We start from the raw sequence: 23,972 nt of genomic DNA on the forward strand, positions 1-23,972 counted from the left end.
GCTCCCCCCCCCCCCCACCACCACTTCGCTTCCTTCTTGATATTCTGCTTTTAGGGCATGAAAAATTCTCTTTCCATCTGGAAAAAGACATGGGTCTGGAGGAGTCAGGGAGTCCTATTTCCTTTTTCCAAAGTTCTGAGTCCGGTGGCAACTGAGTTTGTCCTCTTAGCTGTCACTTAGGAAGCCTTGCTTTAGTGTTCTGCATTTGAACCCATCCCTAGGTGTCTAGAATCCCCTGCTCAGGAGCAAGTGCCCACCGGGGTCTGATGCACGACGCAGACCCAGACGCTGGCTTTGGGTTCCTTGCACCCCTGCCAGCTTTGGCACACACCCAGCAGGAACTGGCTCCATCCTGGGTGTGCCAAGCACAGTCCATCCAACAAGGCTTTTTTTTTTTTTTTTCCCCAAGTTGGCTGTTCAGGCCCCTTCCTCTTTAATTTTCATATTGGGTGTTTCTACAGCAGAAACTGATGTCACAGGGCCGCGTTCCAGAGGCTGTTTTGAAATGAGTGTAACCATGGCATTGCTGGAGGCTGAGGAGCCCGTCTGGGCCAACTGAGTCACACCCGAGTGCAGGGCTGCTCGGTGGGGGAGGAGCGGGAAGGGCGGCCCAGGGCAGGGGCTGCAATGTCCCTGGGGAAGGAAGCAGTGGGCGGCCTGGCCTGCCGTGCATATGGGGACCAGCTGTGGCCTTTGACCTCTCATTCCCAGCACCTTCGATTAAGAGACAACCTGGCTCGCTTAGATGGCACTACCAGCTTTAAGGATCACCTCAAGTCAGAAAGAAAGATGTGGGACAATGTCCTTGCTTCTGTCCCTCGAGTCAGACTTGATCCATCTCTGCAGGTCACCCGTCGCTCACCCCAGCAAATTATCTCCAGCCCCTGAGCCTGGCTCATGTCCACCTGTCCCTCTCAGAGCCATTGGGACGCCCTGGTCTCTACAGTCACCTCCACCAGGTTACCATCCCTAAGTCGAGCTGCACTCATGACTCCCTGTCCTATCTGTATCTGTCGGGGTACAGATGTGACATCAGCATCCTATCCCTGTCATCACTAGCTGATAGGAGCACAGTGACACTACATCGCTTGCCTGTTGTGGTGGGGGGAGATGTGGGGAAAGGGTGCGGGACTCGGCAAATGTCACTGAACTCAGTGATGACATCATTACTCAGGACCAGGGTCACAGCCCCCCAGATAGGAGCTGATCAAGCAAATGACTGTGTGCACGGCGCTGGCCCAGGCGTTCACCATGAGTGAGGGTCTCAATTTCACAGGCGAGAAGATCAAGGTGCAGAGAGGTGAAGCAAAGTGCCCAGGATTCATGGAAAATTGATGGTCATCCAGGACAGATTAATGAGCCCTCACCCCTTGCCCCTGTGCACACCGGGGTCCCCAAGCTGTGATGACATCATTGTCACTCCCTTCCTAGTGGGAGAGGAGCATAGACAATGAGCTGTGAATTTTTTTAAAGTCCAAGTATGCAGCACCTCAGAATCACAAGGAAATAAAGAAGATGACATTTGTTTTTGACCCTACCCCTACCTACCTACCCCTGTCGCCTGGCTTCTCTAGGTGTCCAGCCTCCTGTGGCTGCACAGGGGCCCAGCAGAGCCCAAGCACAAGCCCACAGGTGTCCTCATCTCCATCTTGTTCCCTTCTGGAATTCCCTCCCACCCCTGCTTGAGAAAACCCTGCGACTTCCAGCATGTCTCACCTTTTCCTGGTCACATCACCAACTCCACGGCTGCCCTGTGGGGACGTAGCACCTCCTCTTCTCCGAGTCGCTCAAGCTAAAACTTGCAGATGCAGCTGACCCCTCTTCTCTCTCCCCCTCTTCAGCCTGCCGGCAACTCCTGCCGGCTTTGCCTAAAAGTAACCGCACCCTGACCCTCCTCAGTGCCTATGACCCTCACTCTGTCCAGACCACATTGTCTCTGGCCTGGAGTACAGCTGGAGCCCCCAACATGTCCCCTGCATGGTATCGCCAGTCTCCACTCGGCAGAGTGCTCTTTTTTTGGTGGTATTGGGGTTTGAACTCAGGGCCTCACGCTTGCTAGGCAGGTGCTCTACCACCTGAGCCATTCTCCCAGCCCTTTTTGCTTTACCTAATTTTCAGGTAGGGACCGTGGTCCTCCTACCTATCCCCCTGTGTAGCTCAGATTGCAGGAGTGGACCACCATGCCTGAGTTTACTCAAAAGATAAGGATCTCACCAACTTTTTGCCTGGAATGGTGGTAAACTGAGATCTCTGCCTCCCCAGTAGCTGGGATTAAAGGCATGAGCCGCCCTGCCAATCAAAGTGTTCTTTTGAAAACAAATCTGACAGTGACACTCCTTCAACCCCCCCGTCTCTAGTCTCCGTGATGCGTCTCCAGCTCTGCACGTCACAGCAGAGGAGCGGCCTGCGCCCAGTGGGACCTCAGGGTGCTCTTTGCATCTGGAGAGCATGGGGTGAGCCCTCTGCACACCTTGCAATGTCACCTGAGTCATTTATTATGTAGACTTGAGTAGCGATGTCCCTTCTGACAGAGGCCATGCACACAGGCCTTTCCCAGGTGTGGGAACGCCTCCCCTGTCTGCTGTCCCACTCTTCTGGATGCCGAAGGCCTTGACTATGGGAGAAACCTCCGGGGTTGGACTCCAAGGTCCAGGGCTATCTAGACCCTTGGGAAAGCCCTCCTTTGTGAAACAACAGCAAGCCGCTGGAGAATGAAGTCTTTTAATTGGCCCAGGTCTCATCTGCTTGGTAAAATCATGACAATGACAAAATTGAGATAGAATCTAGCAGAAAAGAACGTGTTCTAAATTTTGGCAAGACCCCAAATACTATCTCACACACACACACACATAGAGAGACAGACACACACACACGGACACCCAATTCATATGTCCCCTTGACAACTTCAGCATCACACTTAGGTTAAAATTGGCAGAGACACTGGAACATATTCAGTCAACACTCAGGAGGGAAACTCACCATCTTCCTCCTGCCTCTGCCTCCCTGACCTGACCTCTCCCTGTGTTCAGGCCCTCTGCGTCTGTCTCTATAAGTCTACTGGGCAGATGTCTCTGCACCTGTCTATGATAGGCCCAAAGTGCTTGCCTGAGGTGAGATCTTTCCAGTCTGACTGTCACACCTGGCATTTTTCACCAGGGATCCAGACTCAGGATCTCATGTGTTGACTATCACATCTGGCATTTTTTACCAGGGATCCAGGTTCAGTGTCCAGTGCGTTGATATGAAAAATGCACCTGGCATTTTTCATCAGGGATTCAGGCTCAGTGTCTCTCCCACTGACACAGCATCTCACTGAGCAAAAGTGTCAGTTGAGCCTGATTCACTACCACAATCATTATCACAGCTCCAGTGCGCCTGGCCTCACCTCCTTCTTTACTGTTCAGAATAGTTAACTCTGGCCTCCTGAATTTTAAACAAATGGATTCAAAGACAAGTTTGCAGTACCAGACACAGCCACAGGCCCTTGCAGCCGCTCAAACCCTGGTCATACCTTCATGAAGAACATCCTTCTGCAGCCCTTGCCACGGTCGCCTGCAGCTGCTTGGACGTGAGTGGCCTCGGAGGCCAGGGTGAGGTCGGGAAGGCTGCTGAGCCCGGCCTCCAAGGTGTCCGCCAGCTGCGCAGGGGAGTGCACAGGGCCCGGCTGGGCCTGGCCCAGGGACATCTCCAGGGGGTCTGGGAACTTCTCATCGAGGCTGGAGCTGTCGTCGCTGGTCTTGGCATTACAGAGGATCAGGGAGCGAGAGATGGACCTGAATTTTGTGGATTTCCGGCTCTTTCCAGGACGGCCATGTGGCTCCATCCTCAGGGAGGACATGAAACTGCCCGTCTTCCTTTCCTGCTCCCGGGCCTTCGGCTGACGGCTGGTGACTGAGCAGGGCTTAGCTGCCACCTCATGAGTCCCTGAAGGAGAAAAAAGGAAGAAGCAATATGACCGGCTGGTGACATGGGGAGCTGGACACGGGTCCTAGAAGCAGGAGTGTCCAGGACACAGGGCAGATGCCCAGTTCGTCCTCCAGGATCCCTGGTCCTTCCAGCTTGCAGCCCAATGGGGCTCAGTGAACCTGGGCTTATGGAGACTGAGTCCCAGAGTTTTCCCTGTCCAAACTCTCATCCTTCAGGCAGGGAAACTGAGGCACAGACAGACGTATAACCCATGATGCTACCATCAGAGTCATGTCAGAGAGTGGGCATCGTGGGGACCAGGGCTTTGTCAGGTCTCAAACTGGGAAGCCAGTGTTGAAATAAAACTCCAGTCTACACAGCAGACCAAGGAAGAGACCAGTAAGAGTCAGCCATTTGCCTTGTCCCCTTTTCTCTCCTTGGTGACTCCATAAAACCCCAGGACCCCGGGGCTCAGCCAGTGGCCACTGAGGCCTCCTTTCCCCATCCACAGACACAAAGCCCAAGACCAACACTGGGAGGTTGGGGGTGTTGCCCAACACTGGCCCACTGGAGCCCGACATGAGTGGAGAAGGTGAAGCGTGGCCGGTGCTCCCCCAGGGCTCAGCACATGACAGGCTCTTGGCAAACATGTCCCCTTCCCTGAGCCCAAGGTCACACTCTGACCAGTACACCAGTCCAGCAGAGGACCCTGCCCCATCACCTGCCCCACCCATTGCGCTTCCCAACCTGGGTCCCTCATCCGTCCACCAGGCTGTGCTCAACCAGCCCAGCCTCACCAGGAGGCTCGTGGATTCGGTCTCCACGAGGCAGGTGACAAAGGGGACCCTGGTGCTACCTCTGGAGAAGCCATAGAACAAAACCATTGCCAGCAAGATAAACTGTGGGGTGCTCTTGGTGGCTGAGCCCACCCACAAGGGAGGTGGCATTTCGTGACACGGAAACCGCACAAGAGTGTCAACACTGAGGCTGCACACCTCTGTCCTCTCTGTACTAACTGTACTTCTACCATTGTACTCCCCAGCCCACAGCCAACAGCAATCACAGCAATGAGCTAAAATGATGAGTGAATATTTGAAAGCCTAAACGCGTCAGGCCCCACACTTGACACTTTAGTATAAATTAATTCTGTGGGATATTGGCCCATTTCGGTCAATAGCCCACAATCCTGTGTTCAAGGTCCTGCCAGCTCAAATGTCAATCAATTCTCCAACCCTGGCACGTGGTGGTCACAGATCTCCACACCCTGCAGGAGTCTCTTGCATCTGTTGGTGACTGAAGCCCTCGTGGCCACCAGCTCTGATCGCATGGTGCCGTATTTCCACAATGGCCTCAGTAATTCTTTCTCAACGATGGCTATTTCAAAACTTCCCTGTGGTGTCAAGACATTGAAATGGCCTCACTGTCCAATCAATCTACTGGAGCCCACTGGACGAAGCCCAGAGGCGTCATCTACTTGGTCAAGACCTGCTTGCTTTGAGAAGACCGGTCAGCGGTCCTGATGGATGTCAGAGTCCAGCTCTGGTCTGCTGCACTCAGATCTGTTGGTTGGGGATGCGGGGGTCAGGTTCAGAGCAGCTCTGTCCTTGTCACCTGCCTTTGGTCAAGATCCAGTACTAACTCCCCCTCTGCCACTGTCCCCGACAGGGGAACTCTGCTTCTTGCCAATTTAAGTTCTAGGACCAGCAACCTTCAATGCAATGCCACCACCAAGCACCAATGTCCAGGACTGTCTCTCATTAAACCCCACAGTTCACCTAGGAATCACAGAGAAGGAAGTGTGGGTGTGCACAGGTGTGTTCGTGTGTGTGTCACAGCTGCCACTGGAGTCCATTAGCCATTTGAACGTTTGAAAGATAATCAGTTTTGTCTTAAAATCCTTTTAGAATTTTTCTGGTACTAAACAGAAAAGCTGTAATATGAGTGTCCACAGGTTGCCATGTGGAGAGGGCTGCCGGAGAACACAGGAGGTGCAGAATTCATGGAGGTGGGGAGGGAGGTGGAGAAAGAAGAGGAGAAAGGAAGGAGGACAGAGAAAGTGTTAGAGGGACGGTGTCCCAATGCTGGCACATGCAGCTAGATCCAGCTACACCTGAAGCCCTGTCTATCAATTCGGTCATGTGAGCCAATCATCCCTCTTTTCCTTTAACAAAAAAAATCCTCCGGTATAATGGTTCTTCTCTCTGATGCTACACCAGGAGGCATGGAGAGCAAACGCGTTCAAGGCCTGAGAGAGCATTTTGATCTGTTTCTTATCCCACCCCACGCCTGAGACGAGAGCCAGCCACCCCCAGTTGAGGCCCGAAACCTCCTCCCATCCGCACGGTGGTGCTGGGCTCTCATTCCCTGGTCCTGCTGCTGTGTCTGTGGATTTGTGGGGGGCAAGTCCAGTGCGTCCTCCTCCTCCTCCTCTCCTGTCCTCCACAGCTGTCCTGAGGAGGACACTCATGGGGCATTTTCCAAAACAGAAACCTTTTGGGGACCTGTGGGGCCAGGTTCAAGGCCGTGTCCTCACTTGGGGTGCAGGACCTGCTACCTGTAGGGTAGGGAGAAGAGAGGGGTCTGATTCCTCAGTGGACACTGCCGTCCTAGGGGCCTCTGCAGGGCTGTCTGATGAATGCTGTCAGTTTTTAAAACCAAGCTTTCTAGGGGAGTGGTCACTTCTTCAGCTGGGCTCTCAGATGGGATGGGACAGGGACACAGCACAGGACAAATGCTGACCCTTTGCTTAAGAGCAAGGTCCTGTTTCAAAATGAGCCTTGTTGTTATAGAAAACATCACAAAGGAAAAGAGCAGTCACCCAAGGGCTGAGGTGGAGAAGCCAGAACTGGACTTGTATGGAGTCTGCCTTCCCTCCAGGCTGAGAGAGAGAGAGAGAGAGAGAGAGAGAGAGAGAGAGAGAGAGGGAGAGAATAATTGGAAACAGCGCTGTGCAGTCACATGGCTCCGCTTAGCTCCCACAAATGCACTGGGACATTCATGGAACCAGCATCCGCAGAGCCGGGAGGCGGCTGTCCTCCTCTCCACTCCCTTTGGAAGGCTGGAACAAATGAGCCTGTCCTCACTTTGTCCTGAGCTCCATGACCGCTTCCCAGACTCCTCGTCCCTGATGGCTCCTCCACATCATGGTCCTGAGGACTCCAATTCGGTGACTCTCCTTCTTTCCTTCCTCCCTTCCCTCCCTCTCCTTCCTCCCTTCCCTCCCTCCTTCTCTCCTCCCTCCTCCCTCCCTCCTTCTTTCCTTCCTCCCTTCCCTCCCTCTCCTTCCTCCCTTCCCTCCCTCCTTCTCTCCTCCCTCCCTCCTCCCTCCCTCCTTCTTTCCTTCCTCCCTTCCCTCCCTCCTTCTCTCCTCCCTCCCTCCTCCCTCCCTCCCTCCTTCCCTCCATCCCTTCTTCTTTCCCTCTCTCCTCCCTCCCTTCCTTCCCTCCCTCCTTCCCTCCTGCTTTCCCTCTCTCCTTCCTCCCTCCCACACTGATGAGCAGCCCTGTGTTTCTGCCGCCACCTCCACCTGGGGAAGCTTCTCGCTCACTTTAGGGCTGAGCATTAGGTAACCACATGAGAAGGAACTGGTTGAAGACACATGTTTCAAATCCCTTCTCTGGCAGTGCCTGTGTCAACGGAAATTTTTAAAGCTTGGTCACTGCAGCCCCTGGGGGACATTTTTGAACTGAAAAGTGACTCAAAGATAAGAAATGTAGCATCCTGGCTTCTCTTATGTGAGGTTCTTCCAAATGATCCCACGGGGCCTCGCAACTTGTGTCTCTACGCGTTGTGCTCAGGACCACAAAGGCACATGGCACCCGGGCCTCAGTTTCCTCATCTAGTCCACTGAGGTTATGCCTGTCACTCTTCTTCCTCTCCCCCATTCCTCCTGGAGGGGACAGACTCTGCCTCCTTAAAGTTGTGTCCCTAGAGCTCAGCTGGCACAGTGGGGAGCCATTCGTGTGCTCAGTAGACCGATGGGACAAGCTTTCCAGCATGAATTGTGTTGAGGACGCCATCTCACAGGAACACAGGAGGATGGAGTCCAGGTGACAGGCTGCCAGCAGTGACAAGGAGACACCGAGGACTGGCCTCAGAGCAGAAGACAAGGCTGAGCCATGAGGAGAGATGTCTGCAGGCCACTGCTTGAGAGGTCCTGGGTGGGGGACCACTGGCCCTTCAGTGGTCTGGAAGGTGACCTTGTAGCATGCAAGAGTGGCATGGGCACAACAAGATCCAGGCCCTGGGACACAGGACCAAGTAGGACAGTGACATCCCCTTCAGCACGTGTGACCTCCAAGATGGTGGTGTGGAAGCTGTGACTAGATAGACTGATCGTCCATTACCACTCTGGAGGGGCCGGCTGAGGCTGGGTCCTGTGAAATCACCATGCTGGCACTGGGGTGTCACACATAAAAGGCACAGAGGAAAGCGGTGAGCCATCAAGGCCACAGGGAGGTCCAGTGTCTTTATGATACAAAATGCCAGGCTCAGATGCCGGTGTTGGCTTTAGCGTGACTGCAGGACCTGCCACCTCTCATGGGTTCACACGTTAGGGCCAAGCCAGTCATCCAGGAACGCAGTGCCAACCACTGTGGATCTGAAGAAAGGGGCTCTGAGAGGAACTTCACATGCTCTCAAACAAAAAATACTCAAAAAATAGCGGACACCAAAAGCCAATGACAGCCCAGCTTCCCCTTAGGAGGAGAGGGGGAAAATGAGAAAATGCTAAGAGAATGGAAACAGCCTAAACTTTACCCATCACTGGGACACTGGGTTAACTACATGACAGCACAAACAATGGAATAAAATTGATCTATACACTCAGATATGAAGGGCGTGTGCAATACACCCTAAAGTCCAAGAAACACCATAAAATAGTTCTAAGACTTAGCTTTAGTTACAAAACTTTTACTTTGGTGAATAAACGCCAAACTATGAATGATTTTGGAAGGTGCAGCTCGGTGCTGGGAGACAGTATTTACAAAGGACTTTTCCTTCCCTATACTTGATTTCCTTCACAGGAATGGTGCGTCACAATTGCGACCAGAAAAAAAATAAGGGTTTTCTATTTGGGGAAACAAAATAAAAATTTATGACTGATTTCTATAGGCTAGCAGTTGTGAAACAAATTTCTCAAGTTGTAAAACGCCTAGGTGAAGTTTTGGTTGGGATTGTGTCAGATTTACAGACAAATTTTAGAAGAAAGCCTTCCCACCCTGGGACATTTTTTAAATTTTTTGTTTTATATTTGTTCAAATTTTCTCTTCAGACCTTAAAACAATTTTATGTTCTTCTTTATATAGACTCTGAAGAGCTCTGATTACACTTATTCTAGAACATCTTTGTTTCTGTTTTGAATAGACTCATGGGTAAAATACATTGCTTACCTGGTTATTATTTATATGTAAGTGAACTTGCTTCCTAATGGGCAACACACCAGACCTCTAATTAGTTCTATTACTGGATTAATTCCACTGGATTATTTTGAATTTCCAATCCTGACTCTCCAATGAAATTTGCTTCATTTAAAAAGTATCTGTCTCATTTATCTCACCTCATTTTTTAATTTGATTTTGACTAGAGTTTCTAGAATACTAGTAAGTCATGATGGCCATACAAGTTTTCCACATTTTTTCAGACGTTAATGGAAATCACTCAACACTTCCTGGCCAGGTAGGGTGCTAACTAACATATTAAGACAAAGTCATTCTTTACAATAGTAAGGAAAGACAGTCTACGAATTTCAGCTTGAGAAGCATTTTCACCAACAACGAGCCATGTTTGTGAAATGCCTTGCAGCTCCTTAGCACTGCAGTATATGCTTCCCTCTACTTGTCAAGGTGAGAGGCTGTTGGAGGGCTGAGCCGCAGGCTCTGCCATTGTGTCAAGACAGCGTGCGCCTGCCTTCGGAGGCCTGGGTTTAACTAGCTCATGGCGTGTGCCAGTTTCATTGGAGGTACTGGATTTAACTCAGTCAGGATGTGCACCTATTTCAATGGAAGACTGAATTGAAGTAGGTCACAGTGTGCACCTGTCTTAGGAGGTACTGGGTGTACCTAGATCACAGTGTGTACCTGTGTCATCGGGGAAGGCACTCTGTCACTCTGTTCTGTGGAACCTTTCACAGGCCTCATTCTTAGAAGTGCAAATGTCTGCAGCTCTTCTTTCTCCACTCTCTAATGGATTCCTTTTATCTTTGCTGCTTTCTTTCTTATTTTCACATGTGTTTTGTTGTTTTTATTCTTCTAGAGTCTGGTGTTCATTTCTCTTCAATCCATTCTATTTAAGAAGTGACAGTAGAGCCCAAGTGGACGTTTTCATCCCAGTCACTCACGCACCTGAACTTCAAAGTCCAGTTAACCTCTTCTGGCTCAGTTTTGTGGCCTTTAATGTGGAGTTGAGTATAGTGGTCACCTCCCAGTAACTTTGTGACAATTAATTAAAACAGTGGATGATGGTCTCTTGGCACAGTGTTGGCTGGTCAGTTGCCACCGTGGTCACATATCACTCAAAACTAGACATTCTCCTCTCAGTTCCTTTTGGCCACAACCCATGGGACTTGGAAGATGATGTTCTTACTGTGGTTTTCTTAGGAATTGTAATCACAGCCTTGATTTTCAGTTTAAACTCAGCTTTTGTTATTGTTGATTTCACTCAGTTGTATTTCCAAGTTTTAGTCCTCTTGATCTTGAAACTTTTTATTAGAAAATTCCAGCTTAAATGCATTGTGGCCACAAGATGTGTCTTGGACACTTTTATTTGTTGGCAGTGATTAAGGTTAACGTTGTCAGCTAGCACTCAATGTGACTAAGAGTTCTGTGAACCACCATAAATGCAGTCTGACAATGCTGAAATATCACCGTGACATGACTGCACACACATGCACACACACACACATGCACACAGCGTGCACACATACAATACACTTTTATTATCTGCTTTGGGCACTTAGCTCAATGTCCGAGAAACACACTTCCCAGAATTGCCTTGGCCATGCAGTAGGTCCCTGGCCTCCTTCAGTGACTTTGCGGCTGTCCCCTGACCTCTGCCACTTGACTGGAATTGGTTCCACCACCCTGGAGGGCGAGGAGAGGGAAGGGGCAGAGGGTAGTCAGACTGACCAGCTGCCCCTTCTTGCACCTCACCATTGCTCACGCTCCACTAACCCACTGATGAGCAGGCAGGGACAGGAAAAGGGAGGTGAGCTCACAGCTGATGGAGCTGGGGGTCCCTGCCCAGGATGGTGGTGAGAAAGGCCTCTCCTCCAAAGAGGCTATACCACACACCTCACTTAACATGCTCTTCGGCTGTGCCTCCCCTCCAAACCCTGCCAACTCCATAGCACTGTTCTTAAGCTTTCAAAAATTTGACTTACAGTCAGAAATCATGTTTACACCATTGTACACACCTCATAAACACACATAATAGGTGTACGTATATAAATGTTTATAAACATATAAATAAGTACATAAAACCAAAATGAAGGTTTCATGAACCAGCACCCTTACTATGTATAACAAAGCCAGAAGGGTGCAGGAAATAGGATTTTGTGGAGATGGATGCACTCTGGTATGCCCTGATCCCTTTTTATTTAAAAAGCAGATTGGTCTCACCCAGGACATTGTCCAACCCACTTGTGGGTCACGCTTGAAAACCACCAGTTCAGTTTTCTCTGCTTTCATCCAGCAGTTCCACATGGGACATGTGCCTGACTCCTCGTTTAGTTCCCACCCACATAGCCGTGGATTTTGTTGCTTTCACTCATCGTTAGTCCTGTGACCTCGCTTTTCCTGATTTGGAAGTGGGGCTGGGCTCCGAGGTGCCCTGGTGGGCTTTTTCATGGGCCATGAGGAAGGGACTGGCTTGTCTCCCAATGTCTTGTCAGGTAGGAGATGCTGTCAGTCCCCAGCAGCCCAGCAGTGGGAGCACCTGTGGATTTGTGGAAGGGCATCCTGGTGGTGGCCACCTCCACTTGGCTGAGTGGGTGGCCTTCGTCCTCGCTGCTGTGCCTGCCCCTTATGGGAGTAGTGCTGGCCATGTCTAAGCCAGAGGCAAGACCCACAGGGATCTCCATCCTGGGAGGTCCCCAGGACCTGGGTCACAACACAGGGGCATCAAAGACCCTGCAAGCTGCTCCTATCCAAGGCAAACCTCTCCAGTGTGACAGCCCCGCCACCCCTGATGGCTCTGCCGTCCCCGCAGGCAGCCTGCTCGGCACCAGCCGTGCTCAGCAACCCCATCTGCTCCGAGCTTTCTCAAGCAGAGAGCCCTCCATGCTCTGGCAGACACTGGGCAACCTCGTCTAGTTTACAAGACTGGCATAGATGTGTCCTAATTTCAACAGAAATCCAATAGAAGAACTCCAAGTTCATTACCAATTCCGAGCTGTCCTCCTAACCAAAGCTACTTCGTTATTTGCATCCATGGATCTTTTTCTCCCTGTGTACGAGAGTATGTGCTACTCACGCTGAGTTGCGTTCTCGCATAAGAAGTACCTTATATATAAATAAAAATATATATAAATATTGGGGGAAGGAGAGGTTATGGGGGAGAGGGTGTGGGGGAGGGGGAGGGGCGATGGGGCAATGTAACTAATATACAATATGTGTCTAATTGGAATTGTCACTACAAATCCCCCCTGTATAACAAATATACCCTAATAAAAAATTATAAAATAAATCACAAGATAATAGTATCCTATATACAAACCTACTACTTCTCCTGTCCCCCTGCTGGCAAAAATAAATGCTACAAACATTCTTCTTATTTAAAAAATGTATATATAAATGTAAATAAGTGTCTTATATATAAATAAATAAATATCATGGATGGATGAATAGATAGATGATAGACAGATAAATGGATAGGTAGACAGATGACAGATAGATGAATAGATAGACATATAGACAGATGGATAGATAAATAGAGGGATAGGTAGGTAGATAGATGATAGATAGATAAATTGATAGATAAATGGAAAGATAAGTAGATAGAGAGAGATGTACTGCCAGAGCTGGGTGCTGTGCTTCACACCTGTAATCCCAGCACTCAGATGCTGAGACAGGGGATCATAAATTCCAGACCTGCGTGGGCCAGATAGATAACTTATCTCAAGAAAGAAAAGAAGAGAGAAAGAGTTGCCAGTCCAGATGGGCAATGCAAGTACAATGCATTCTTGGTCCTGTTAAAATTGTTATTGATGTTCATTTTGTCATGCAATGACCATTTTCTGAGACTCACTGTGTGCCAGGCACTCCTGGTATAAAAGAGGAAGACATGGTCCTTACAGCCTATTGTAAGGTCCTAGTTCGGGGACTTTCAACAAAGGTTGAAAAAAAGCACACAATCTGAAGTGACCATATGGATGGTCTCACCCAAGGGCTGAGCCTTGGAAGCCAAACAAGGGTTTAAGGTGGTCAAACCCTTCTGTGTCCTCATGGTGGCATTGGAACCAAGGGGAGAGCACCAATAGCCAGCTCAGGTGGCTGATCAGGGGACCAAGGCGCCCTCAGGACACCTACTCTGTGAGTTTCAATTCAAAGCTCTCCCTCCTCCTTCCCACCCCATCTCACCTCTCCTCCTCCCCATCCTCCCTTTCTTCTCAGGGCCCATGCTGAGATCCAGAAAAGGGGGAAGGGCTCAAGCTTTCAACCTACCATCTGCCAAAGTAATTCTGCCTTAACCATGCATGTGTAAGTGTTCGTGAAAGAGCGTAGCTCTAAAATGGCTTATGGTGAAAAGAATTACAAAATCACCGCTCTAGGTAATTGTAATTCACAGGAGATGTTTTTAACCCTTTGGATACATGGCCATTTTGTGTTTACGAAGTATAACTCGTTATTAGGATGTGAGAGTCTGGGGTTTGGAGGCAGGTTTTGGGTGCACCCCTTTTAGCTCAGTTTTGGGGGCTGCTGTAAGGCTGAATGGGAAGACGATACCTGCAGGTTCCGGCACAGTGCCTGAGGTGTGGAGGGTGCTCAGAAATGCTTGGGGTGCTAGACGTGGTAACGAGCCTCACTTGGGCTGAATAAATGAATCAGTGAAGGATGGAGCCATCCCAACAGCTGTGGGCAGGGGAGGTGCTGGGCTGCGCTCGGGAGGACGGACCTCCACTCACCGCAGAGCACAGGACAGAGGAGGAAGAGGCCAGACGGTTTTCCTCTTCCCGGGGAGTTGGACAAGAGTGGGGGAGCCACAGAAAGCAGACACCCAGAGCTGCTTTGGGAGCCTGGCATGGCTTGAGCTGGTCTCCTGGGACAATGCCTTGGCCTTGGGGAGTCCAGCCTGACAGGGGCGATTTCACCGGGCAAGGACAGCAAGAGTGATGGCTTCCTGTCACCTCGGGCCCTCCTCTGCTCATTCTCATGCTGAGTCACCCCACTCCCCAGCAACAGAGAGCAAACCCACCTCTGGACCGAAGACACAGCCAGCCTGGGTTGGAACTAGTACAGGAGCAAGAGGGGTGACCAACAGGCAGAGCGATCGTACCTCCCAGCTCTAAGATGTCACAGATAACACTCACCACACCACCTGGAGAGAGGGGCCTGGTCAGGGTGCAGAACGCATCCTTTGGGTGCCTGCTGCCTTTCACCTCATCCCTTCCCTTCATCCTTCTCCTCCCACATCCTCAGCAGCAAGGAAGAGACCAGGCTGGTGAGAAATCCCCTGACTAGAAGCTCCCGGGCTTCAAGAGCCAGAGCAAGTGTTGTCCCTCTGCCGATCCAATTCACCCCCTTCTCCTGTACCCTGCTGGGTAGTATGGTGGCACCAAGATTCCTGCCCAAGCACCAAGGGTTGTGGGGGAGGCTCAGGCAACATCCACCTGACCAAAGGGCTGCCTGAAGGACATCACTCACCTGGTGCCCACTGACCTCCCTTGCGTCTCTCTCCAACTCCCTAGCAAGGACCTCAGAGCAGCCTGGGACCTGGATCAGGATCGGATCTGGAAAGAGCGAGCAATGGACATCCTTTCTTGCACAGACTAGCCCGAGTCATATCCAGCGCCGATGGTGCATCAGGTGCTCCTTCACCACCTGCTCTGGACAGGTGACCCTGAGCAAGTGTGTCCAGTCTGCAGCAGATCTGCTCAAAGTGTCCTGACCAGAGCCATCTGACTTCTCCATGTGAAAGGCTTGGTCCAAAAAGGGGGTTGCCAGGCCTGGGAAGCTCAGCCTCAGAACAAAGTCCACCATCTGCTTGGGCTGGCAGGGAGCACCCGAGAGGCAGACTCTTTCCAGAGCCGCAGAACCACAGCAAGGATCCCTGTGCCAGTCCTGTTCTGTCCCTGCCTTGCCTGGGCTGCACAGAAGTGACCAGAAGGGCAGCAAGGTAAGAGACATTGCTCAACACATGCTAGGAATTTTCCACAAACATTGCACAAATGTCATGGTGTTCACACCTATAATCCCAACTACTCAGAGGAGGATCACAAGTTTGAAACCTATTTGAACATAATGAGTTTGAGGCCAGCTTGGACATAAAATAAAGGGCTGCACTTGCCTAGCATGTGCAAAACACTGGGTTTAATCCCCAGCACCACAAAGCAAATAAAACCTTGCACACAATCCTGCCGGCAATCCAGGAAATAGTGTATCCATTTTACAGGTGGGGAGAGTCACTGCCCAAAAGGGCACTGAGCATGTACTCCTTATGTGCTAGGCTTCATGACCTTGAGTCAACAGTCAAGCAACTGCCCCAACATCATCCAGCCAGCAAGTTACCAAGTAATCAACACCTATCTGACTCTAAAGTCCAGGGCCACCCCGTGCCTTTCCAGACTCCCCGAGTAGAAAAGAAGGCTCTCAGGAGCTGTGGAAGGAACTCAGAAGCTCTCAAACTTGCTCCCCAAGCCAGGAACAGCAGCTGCTGGACATGCAAGATTCTTAGGCCTGGCCCAGGCCTCCTGGAGGTGGAGCCATCACCTCAGGTGATTCCCAAGCCATCCAGGTGACCCTGGGGCAGGTTCAAGGGTGAAAAGCATGCTGAAAATCAGTCTACATCATAGGACACTTGACAGTTATGTCTGTGTGTCCCAGGACTTGTCTTACACAGTCAGAGTGCCTTTCCCATGCATGTCCCTTTGAGAACTGAATGTCAGGGTGACATTTAACCCACTCACCCCCAGATAGCACCCCACACACAGTCTCTCTGTGTCACTCCCATGCGCCAGGACACCTGGACCTTTGCCTGGTCCTCTCTTCCAAAGAACTGAATGCTTCCCAATGCTCACCACCAAATATTTCAATGCTTGTGGGGGCTTTAATGAGGGTGTAGGTGCCTCCCGTAGGAAGCCCTGAAATTCCATGCAAGGCTGTGGGGTCCAGCCACTGCTGGGACACAGGCCACGGTCACAAGAATGGCCCAGGAGGGCACTGGGGACACAAAGCTGCCTTTGTAGCCTGCAGGGAACAGTTCTACACTGCAGGGCTGAGCAGAGTGCAGTGCAAGCTTTCTGAAGTACAGGGAATGAGGCGTCTGTCAGTACAGCCTGCTTCATGCACACCCACGGCCCTTCTTGAAATTCCCTAGGCCCTGTGCAGCTGGGGTTCAGATGGGCATTGCCCACTATGGCTGTGGCAGAAAAGCTGGGGTAATGAGTCTGTACCCCAGCCTCCCCAGCCTCCCTCCTGCACCAGGTCTAAGCCCTGTCTGTCACCTGTGCCTGAATCTATGTCCTGCCTCTCCCTCTGTTATCAGGTGATTCAGTTTTCCTCACTCTTAGAAGGTGAGTTTATTCTAAAGTATAGGTGAGACCCTACCCTGGCTCTTACTCTTACACCCCTCAAGGTGAAACCTCTGTCACACCTGGGTTCATTGTGCACACTTGTCCTGGTCAAGTGCATAATCCTAATATTTAAGGAGAAATCAGGAGATGGGTGTTGTTGGTGTCTAACTTTTTGCCCAGGTTGGCCTCAAGCCATGACCCCCACCCCCCTCCCCCGATCTCTGCCTCCTTCATATTAAAATTTTTAGCAGACTTTACTTTTCAGAGTAGTTTTAGGTTACAGAAAGTGTTCCACATTCCCATCTCTCTCTTCCCAACCCCCCCCTCCGCTTCCCCTCCTATTAACTTATTGCATTAGTGTGTCATACTTTTACGATTGAGCATCCATGTGAACACCTGACACTTCACTGCTGCTCATGCCAGCATTAGGGTTCACTCTGTTGGATGGTTCTATGGGTTCTGATAAAGGCACGGGGTCATATAAAAGAATTGTTTGCCGCCCCAAAAGTGCCCTGACCTCCACCTACTCATCCCCACTCCAAGACTTTGCATGGCTTTTTCTTCTTCTCTGTTTTTGGTGGTACTGGAATTTTGATCTCAGGGCCTTGTGTTTTTTCTAGACAAGAGCTTGCCTTTTCAAAATGTCATCCAAAGCCCTTACCACATCCCCAAACAGCCCCCTGATAACCTGTTTGCCATCCCAGCTCTGCCCCACCTGCAGCCTTCTGGCTCACGGCATCCCCAGCACCCCTAGCCTTCCAGTTCCCTCCTGGACGAGCCTCTCAGTGATGCCCTATGGTTTTCATCCCAGCTGCTCTTTTCCAAATGGCTCCTCTCCCATGTCTCTGTGTGGCTGGCTCCTCCCTGCCTCAGTTTCCTAAATACGGCCTTTTCCACCCTCTCAATGTACACTGGCTTCCAGTCCCCTCTATAATAAACCCCCTGGTTTGTTTTATACATGGAACTTGACCATGAGAAGGTGACCTGTGGGTCATCCATCCTCCCCACCCTGAGTATGGGCCCCAGACTCCAACCTCTTCAGCCTTGGTTACTGCAGAGTCCCAACACTGGAAACTGCCTGGTCAATAAGGGTCCGTAAACATTTACTGAATGAATTGATGCAGAACTGAATGAATAAATAAATGACTAATGCCACATGACAAGCTTCTACATTTGTTTGTACTTTAGAGTTTACAACTAGCTCTACAGTCATTTCCTTAGTGCAATTAATGGGATTAGACTCAGGTTTAAATGGCACTTGAAAAACACACTCATGCTCCTCCTTCCTGGCTCCTCACGGCCACGGGTTAACAGTGAGATGGCTCTCTCCATGGAAGAGTTCCATTCAGGAGCAGTAATGACCCTCCACACTGGACAAGCAGAATCTTGGTTCCATGAAAGCCGCAAGACAAAGGAAAAACACTTGGAGATGCAGAACCTCAGCAGACCAGAAACAGTAATGACCACCGTTTGTGTGGTTCTTGCTGTGGGTCAAATCAGCCCGGTATGGTCCTCCACCATTAACCTGTAGGGTCGGTATCATTGCCCCTTTTCCTTACAAGGATGGGAGGAAGAGGACTTGGAGAGATCCCAAGGCACAGAGGCGGGATGTGAGCCCAAGGTGGTCTGACCAAAGTCCAGGCAGTCCTTGTCCTCCCAACAGGAGCAGATAAATAAACCTTGCCCTTCTGAGCATCTGGAGACCCCAGCCTCCTCTGTCCACCCTTGGGGCAGGCTTGCGCTTACGAAGGGTTAAAGGCCACAGCTGGAGGGAGTGGTCCAAGCTTAGTGGGGCTGTTTTAAGGCCAAGATTGGCATTGCTTGCAGAGGACCAGTGCCTGCCAGCCTCTCTGCCTGGCAGCAGGAAAAGGCCAGGTATTAATGGACGACACACCCAGAGAGAGAAGGGGGAGGCTCCCACTCTGCGAGGCTTGGGGTCTTGCCTCTTACAAGGGCAGCTTGCAGCTGAGTCCCTTGGCTTTTCTGGCTCTTAAACGATGCCCAAGACACGCTGAGGGGAGGGGTCTCATCCCTCTGAGGTTTCAGACCGGACAAGGGTGGAGTCTGAGCTGGGCCATGCTTGGCAGTGCCAGGTAGCCATTGGCCCCGCTCACTCGGTCTCTCTGCCCACACAATTATCTCAGGAATGCTGCTTCCTGCCTTGCATCAGAAGACAGCCTTTTTAGAGATGAAGAAATCTCTTCTTTCTTTTCTTAATTTGTTTTTGTCATGACATGACTGACTCAATATGTAAAAATCTTAGATCCCTGCCCAAGGTTGCAGCCCTGTCTCCCCCAGGCTTGAAGTGCCTGCAGATGTTCCTTGCTTCCCACACCTCCACATGTCAGCACACTCTCTGCCCCACAACAGAGGGGCTTGCCAGCACCTCCTGCTTCCCAACAAACTCACACATGCTTTTCAAGGTTTGGCTCAGAGGCACCTCCTTCAGGAAGCCTTCCCTGACACCATCTCCCAAATCACCCACTATGCTCTCTCAGAGCCTCCATATTGAGATCGCTCTCTCATCTATCTGTGTGCCAGGGACTGGGGCTTATGGCCCCCCTCTGAAGCCTATCATCTAGCACAATACCTGGCACAAAGGGAGTACTAAGTAGGTGTTAGAGGAAGCACCGAGAGAAGGAAGGCGGGCAGAGGGAAGCAGGAGAGAGCAGACTTCACAGTCAGACACGTAGACACAGATACAAGGTAAAGGGATGGAGAGGCTCACTGCAGGCCCATGCATGGATGCACGGCACACCTGGCCACAGGAGTCAGAGCCAATGTGGAAAAAATGTGGCCCAGGAGCCCCCCTGGCCCGAGTCTCATCCTCCAGGCTGCCGCCACCAGCCTTTGGTGGGGTCTGGGATAAGCCAATCCCCTCTGAGCTTCAGATTTATAAAACAGGTTAGTGTTAAACTCAAAGAAGTCTCGTCACCTAACCCTGGACGGTCCCCTCTGCAGAGCCCCAGTCCCCCTCCGCAAGGATGTAGGGAACAGCAGGACACGAGGAGCCCTCCACCTCAGTGTCCCAACTCACAGCGGCTCAGACAGTTGAAAGCACGTCGCCCGACGCTCCTATGGCCAATCTGGCTGTGTCCAGGTTCCTCTTGCCCATGGAAGACAGCTCGCTGCCCACCCCCCTGCCCAGTGCTGGGCCAGGCTGGGCAGCAGCAAAAGCACAGGGCAGCTCCAGTGGGAAAACCTCAGCACCCACAGCTGCCCAGGATCCACCGAGGCCCACGGGCCCTTGGGACACTTGAGGAGACACAGCCCTGACACCGTTCTCCTCACTACCCCTGATCTGGTTCCCGTGGTGAGATACCTGCCCCATCATCACTGGCCTGGCCTGATTCTAACCCACTATCAGGACCCATGGCTGCAATCCTGACCCCGGCCCATTAGCACCCTGGAGAACTCTCAGTGCTTGCTTCCCCGGAGCTGAGAATAACCTATGGCCTGGCGCTGCTCTTTGTCCCAGATCCTTTAGGGGACATCTGTACCAGAACCCATGGTGAGGCCTGGCCACCACAATGGGGGCCAGGGCTATGCACCTGCAGCTGAGGGAGGACAAGGCAAGTTCTAGGCTTTATTTAACTGGAACTTTAAGTTCAGAGATACGTTGTATATTGTTGGCAAATACAAAGTAACTGTGGTTGCGACCATGTTTCTATCCTGCTAGGAGAACGCCTGACAGGTGCATAACTTGTCAATGTTCCTAAAGGGTGCACTTGAGATATGTGCGTTTCACTGATGTAAATATCACCTAAAAAGAACAACAAATTCTTTGAACTTGAATTAATTACATGCATACCTAGGTGCAGTGGTGCCTGACACATGCAAATAGGTAAAAATACGGATATGTGGGTGAAAACAGGGATTCAGACATGGACAGACAAGAGAGAACGACAGCAAAATGTGACTCGTAGACTCTAGGCGGTGAACATATGCATGTTGACTGCAACTCTGCCCATTTTTCTATGTGCTTGAAAATCACTGTAATTGTATTTTGGAAAAAAAATAAAACTAAAAGCAAGCTAGAGTCAGTGATATGGGGGAAAGTAAAATAAAACAGACTTCTGAGGCAGCTGTCCAAGGGGATGAGGTTGGTGGTTCTGGTAACTTTGGGTAACTTTGTAGGAACTGAGACGTTATCTGTAACCCAACCTCAAGTGGGAACATCAGCATGACACAGAATGGCCGGGCACTCGTGGCTCACACCTGTAATCCCAGCTACTCACGAGGCAGAGATCAGGAGGATTGAGGTTTGAAGCCAGCCCGGGCAAATAGTTACAGAGACCCTATCTCAAAAAAAAAATCCATCACAAAAAAGGGCTGGTGGAGTGGCTCAAGGTGTAGGCCCTGAGTTCAAGTCACAGCATCACACACACAAAAAAGGGATGGAGTGACTTTTTCGGCAGCAGTCCTCAGCATCCTGAGAACGAAGGCTTTCGAAGGGAACACACAGCCTCACTTCACATCCCTGCCGCTCAGCTCAGTGCGTTGGATCGCTTGTCAGATAGAAAAGGCATGGACCCCACAGAGCAGGGGCGATGCGTCCTGGCTGGAAGCACCAAGGAGGACTTGCTGGTCCAGGTGAGGACAGACACAGCCGGCTGGATATGGGGAGAAGCTTGCCCCACCAGCAAAGAGCGCTTGCTCTTTCAGTCACTCATCTAAAAGAAGTTTCAAGAAAACCAGTCTGGGTGGAAGCACACTAAAAACACAGACAGTGTCTCAGTTCAGCCGGACGGTCTACAATCATTTTCTTCCCTATCCCTGTTCCACAGGTGCAGTCCCCTTTGCTGGCTTCTCTGTCCCTGCTCCTGACCATCTCCCACAGCACAAACAGCACCTCCTCCAGGAAGCCCACCCTGACCTGCCAGACCAGCTCAGTTCCCTCTAGAGCCTCCCATAGTCTTCTCCCTCTTCGCCACCAACATTAGATCCCCAGAGCCCAGCACAGTGCTGGGAGAATAAAATACTCTAAATAAATAATTTGTTGAAAATGAATCCCCAGCGTTTGGGAAAGAGGTTTCATTCTTTGTGTATTGTATAGAAAAGTGGGAGAGGGTGGGGAAGGAAGATACTAAAATAAATCCAGCTGTGCTGTGCTTTTCTCCAGCAACATCTTACAGCTCTCAACTACCAAAGACACATGCAGTGCCCCGCCTGCTTGTACTTTTTCCCGGGAGAGATTTCCAGGTGGGAAAGGTGGCAGAATTCTGCAGCCCACTTCCCACCTGGCCCCAGCTGGACCCAGAGCCTCTCTCCTTTGCAGGTCCAGCCCCCTGATCCAGTCGCAAGGATTCCCAGGGATCTTGACAGCTGTCTTCCAAGAGAAGCAATCGAGGCACCTGTCATCATGTGGTCAGGTGACCTGACGGCAGGGGGGACACAACCACCCCTGTAGTGCTGAGGCTGCACTTGTGAAATGGAAGACTAGGAAGGTTCTCAGAGGTCACCTCTACCCCAAGACCCTCTGTCCCCTTGTAGACGGGGACACCAAGTCCCATATATGGAAGAGGACTTTTCCAAGAATTTCACCGCGCCGGGTGCCAGTGGCTCACACCTGTAATCCTAGCCACTCAAGAGACAGAGATCAGGAAGATTGCAGTTCGAAGCCAGCCCAGGCAAATAGTTCACGAGACCCTATCTCGAAAATATCTAACACAGAAAGGGCTGGTGGAGTGGCTCAAGGTGTAGACCCCGAGTTCAAGCCCTGGTACCGCAGGAAAAAAAAATTTACTAAACAGGTGGTGATCATTGAATGCCCAATCTTCTGGGCACTTGAACTCAGAGGAAAAAAAGACACACAATCAAGTTCGTTGAGTGGCTGGCTAGGTGGACCGTCATGCAACTAAGCCTCACCCAGGACCCACCCAGGCTAACAAGGGGTTGCTGTGACAGCTCATGGCTGGGCCGTTCTGCCACTGCCTCAGCTAAAGAGAGAAGAGCTACCTTGCCCACTATTATGCCCTGGTCCCCGGAGCAACCCATGTGCAGTGACATCAGCGTTGGGGACACCATGGCCCACGCCGTCAACCCCAGCCAGGGGTGCGAGAGCATCACGGCCCAGCCTCCGTGTGCCAGCTCTGCCTCCCTTCCTCACAAGTGCTTCTCCCACAGCCACAGGGACTCCAACACAAACCTCTGCCTCGAGCTGTTGCCAGGGAAACCTCACCAAAGGGGACACAGCCAGGGACAGGAAGAGGGAAGATGGTGCTACCAGACCCTGTGCACCTACTAAACCAGGTCAAGCCCTGCATGGAAAGTTCCCCAGTGTAAGTGGATCCATCTGTGTAGTCTGCTCCCAAGGGGATGCATTAGGACACCTGGCCCAACTTCTGCGGAGACCTGGGCATGTATCAAACCAGAGGAGCAGCGCGGTTGTGAGAGTGGACATGTTCACCTTAGGACACTCGTGCCACTGAGGACTCTCGTCAAACCTCTTCTCACTTACTGCTTCTCCTGTCCTGGGAGGCGGGAATTTATGATCGCTCTATTGCAAAAAGGGAAACTGAGCCACAGTAAAGTGCAATACCTTTTCCAAGGTTCCAGAGCCAAGATGGCAGGCCTGCTGGCCAGGCCCACAGCCTGGTTCTTGGTCCCTGCCCTCGGATGAATTCTTGAGTTCAGAGGAGGCCATTGTGGAACCTAACCAGCCAGTCCCGAGGGGTTTAGCCGTATCTTCCCGGAGCTGGAAGAGTCCGAGTGCCTTTGACTTGCCTCGTTCTCCTTTCTAAAGAAAACCATGTGTTTACTGTCCCATGCCAAAGTTACGGCAAAACTGGAGCTCCGCCAGCTCCGAGTTGAAAACGTGGGCAGAAGGGGTTAAAATCCTTTGCCCCCCCCCCCCCCCCCCCCCCGCCTGCTTGGCTTTCCAGAACACATGAAGAAGGCCATTAAGAGCAATGATGTCATCTAATGGCTGTACCTGCAGGGTCCCGCCGGGGCAACTGAGGTCCCGCCCACTTCTGGGGTCCCCAACTGCTCCCGTCTCCAGGAGCTGCTCTGCTGTCACAGAAGAGGAAGCAGAGGTGGTGGGGACCCCGACAGCTGTAGCATTTAGACATCCGAGCCTGCTCGGGCCTGCCAGAAACGCCCGCAGAGGAAGTGAAGGTGTTACCAAGTCCCTGGGTGGGCTGGGTTTGCTCTCATGGCCCTCCAGGGTCCCGTGATGTGATCTTCACCCCAGGCGGTGAAAGCCAGTGGCCATGGCACCACATGTGCACAGACACACTCATGTGCGCACACGCGCGCGCACACACACACACACACACACACACGCACTGCACGATGCAATGAAAACTCTCTTCTACCCATCCAGGAAGATGTCAAG

General features: G+C 51.3%; 1 protein-coding gene across 5 annotated transcripts in view; it reads right to left on the reverse strand.

Annotated features, from left to right (window-relative positions):
- Positions 1-23,972, reverse strand: part of Il16 (interleukin 16) — a 92,317-nt gene that overhangs the window by 67,775 nt on the left and 570 nt on the right. Inside the window, exons 1-3 of one of the 5 annotated variants that reach the window (XM_074061908.1) lie at positions 23,568-23,667; positions 23,175-23,372; positions 3,512-3,924 (exon numbers count right to left, since the gene is read on the reverse strand). In XM_074061908.1, the coding sequence (XP_073918009.1) occupies positions 3,512-3,838 (327 nt within the window). In that variant the 5' untranslated portion in view covers positions 3,839-3,924; positions 23,175-23,372; positions 23,568-23,667. Of the gene's footprint in view, positions 1-3,511; positions 3,925-14,316; positions 14,609-14,765; positions 15,247-23,174; positions 23,373-23,567; positions 23,914-23,972 lie in introns of those variants that run through there. The other 4 variants (XM_074061905.1, XM_074061907.1, XM_074061904.1 and 1 more) reach the window with 4 other exon arrangements.

The sequence above is a fragment of the Castor canadensis genome, chromosome 19 (genome assembly GCF_047511655.1).
Source record: "Castor canadensis chromosome 19, mCasCan1.hap1v2, whole genome shotgun sequence".
Lineage (NCBI taxonomy): Eukaryota > Metazoa > Chordata > Mammalia > Rodentia > Castoridae > Castor > Castor canadensis.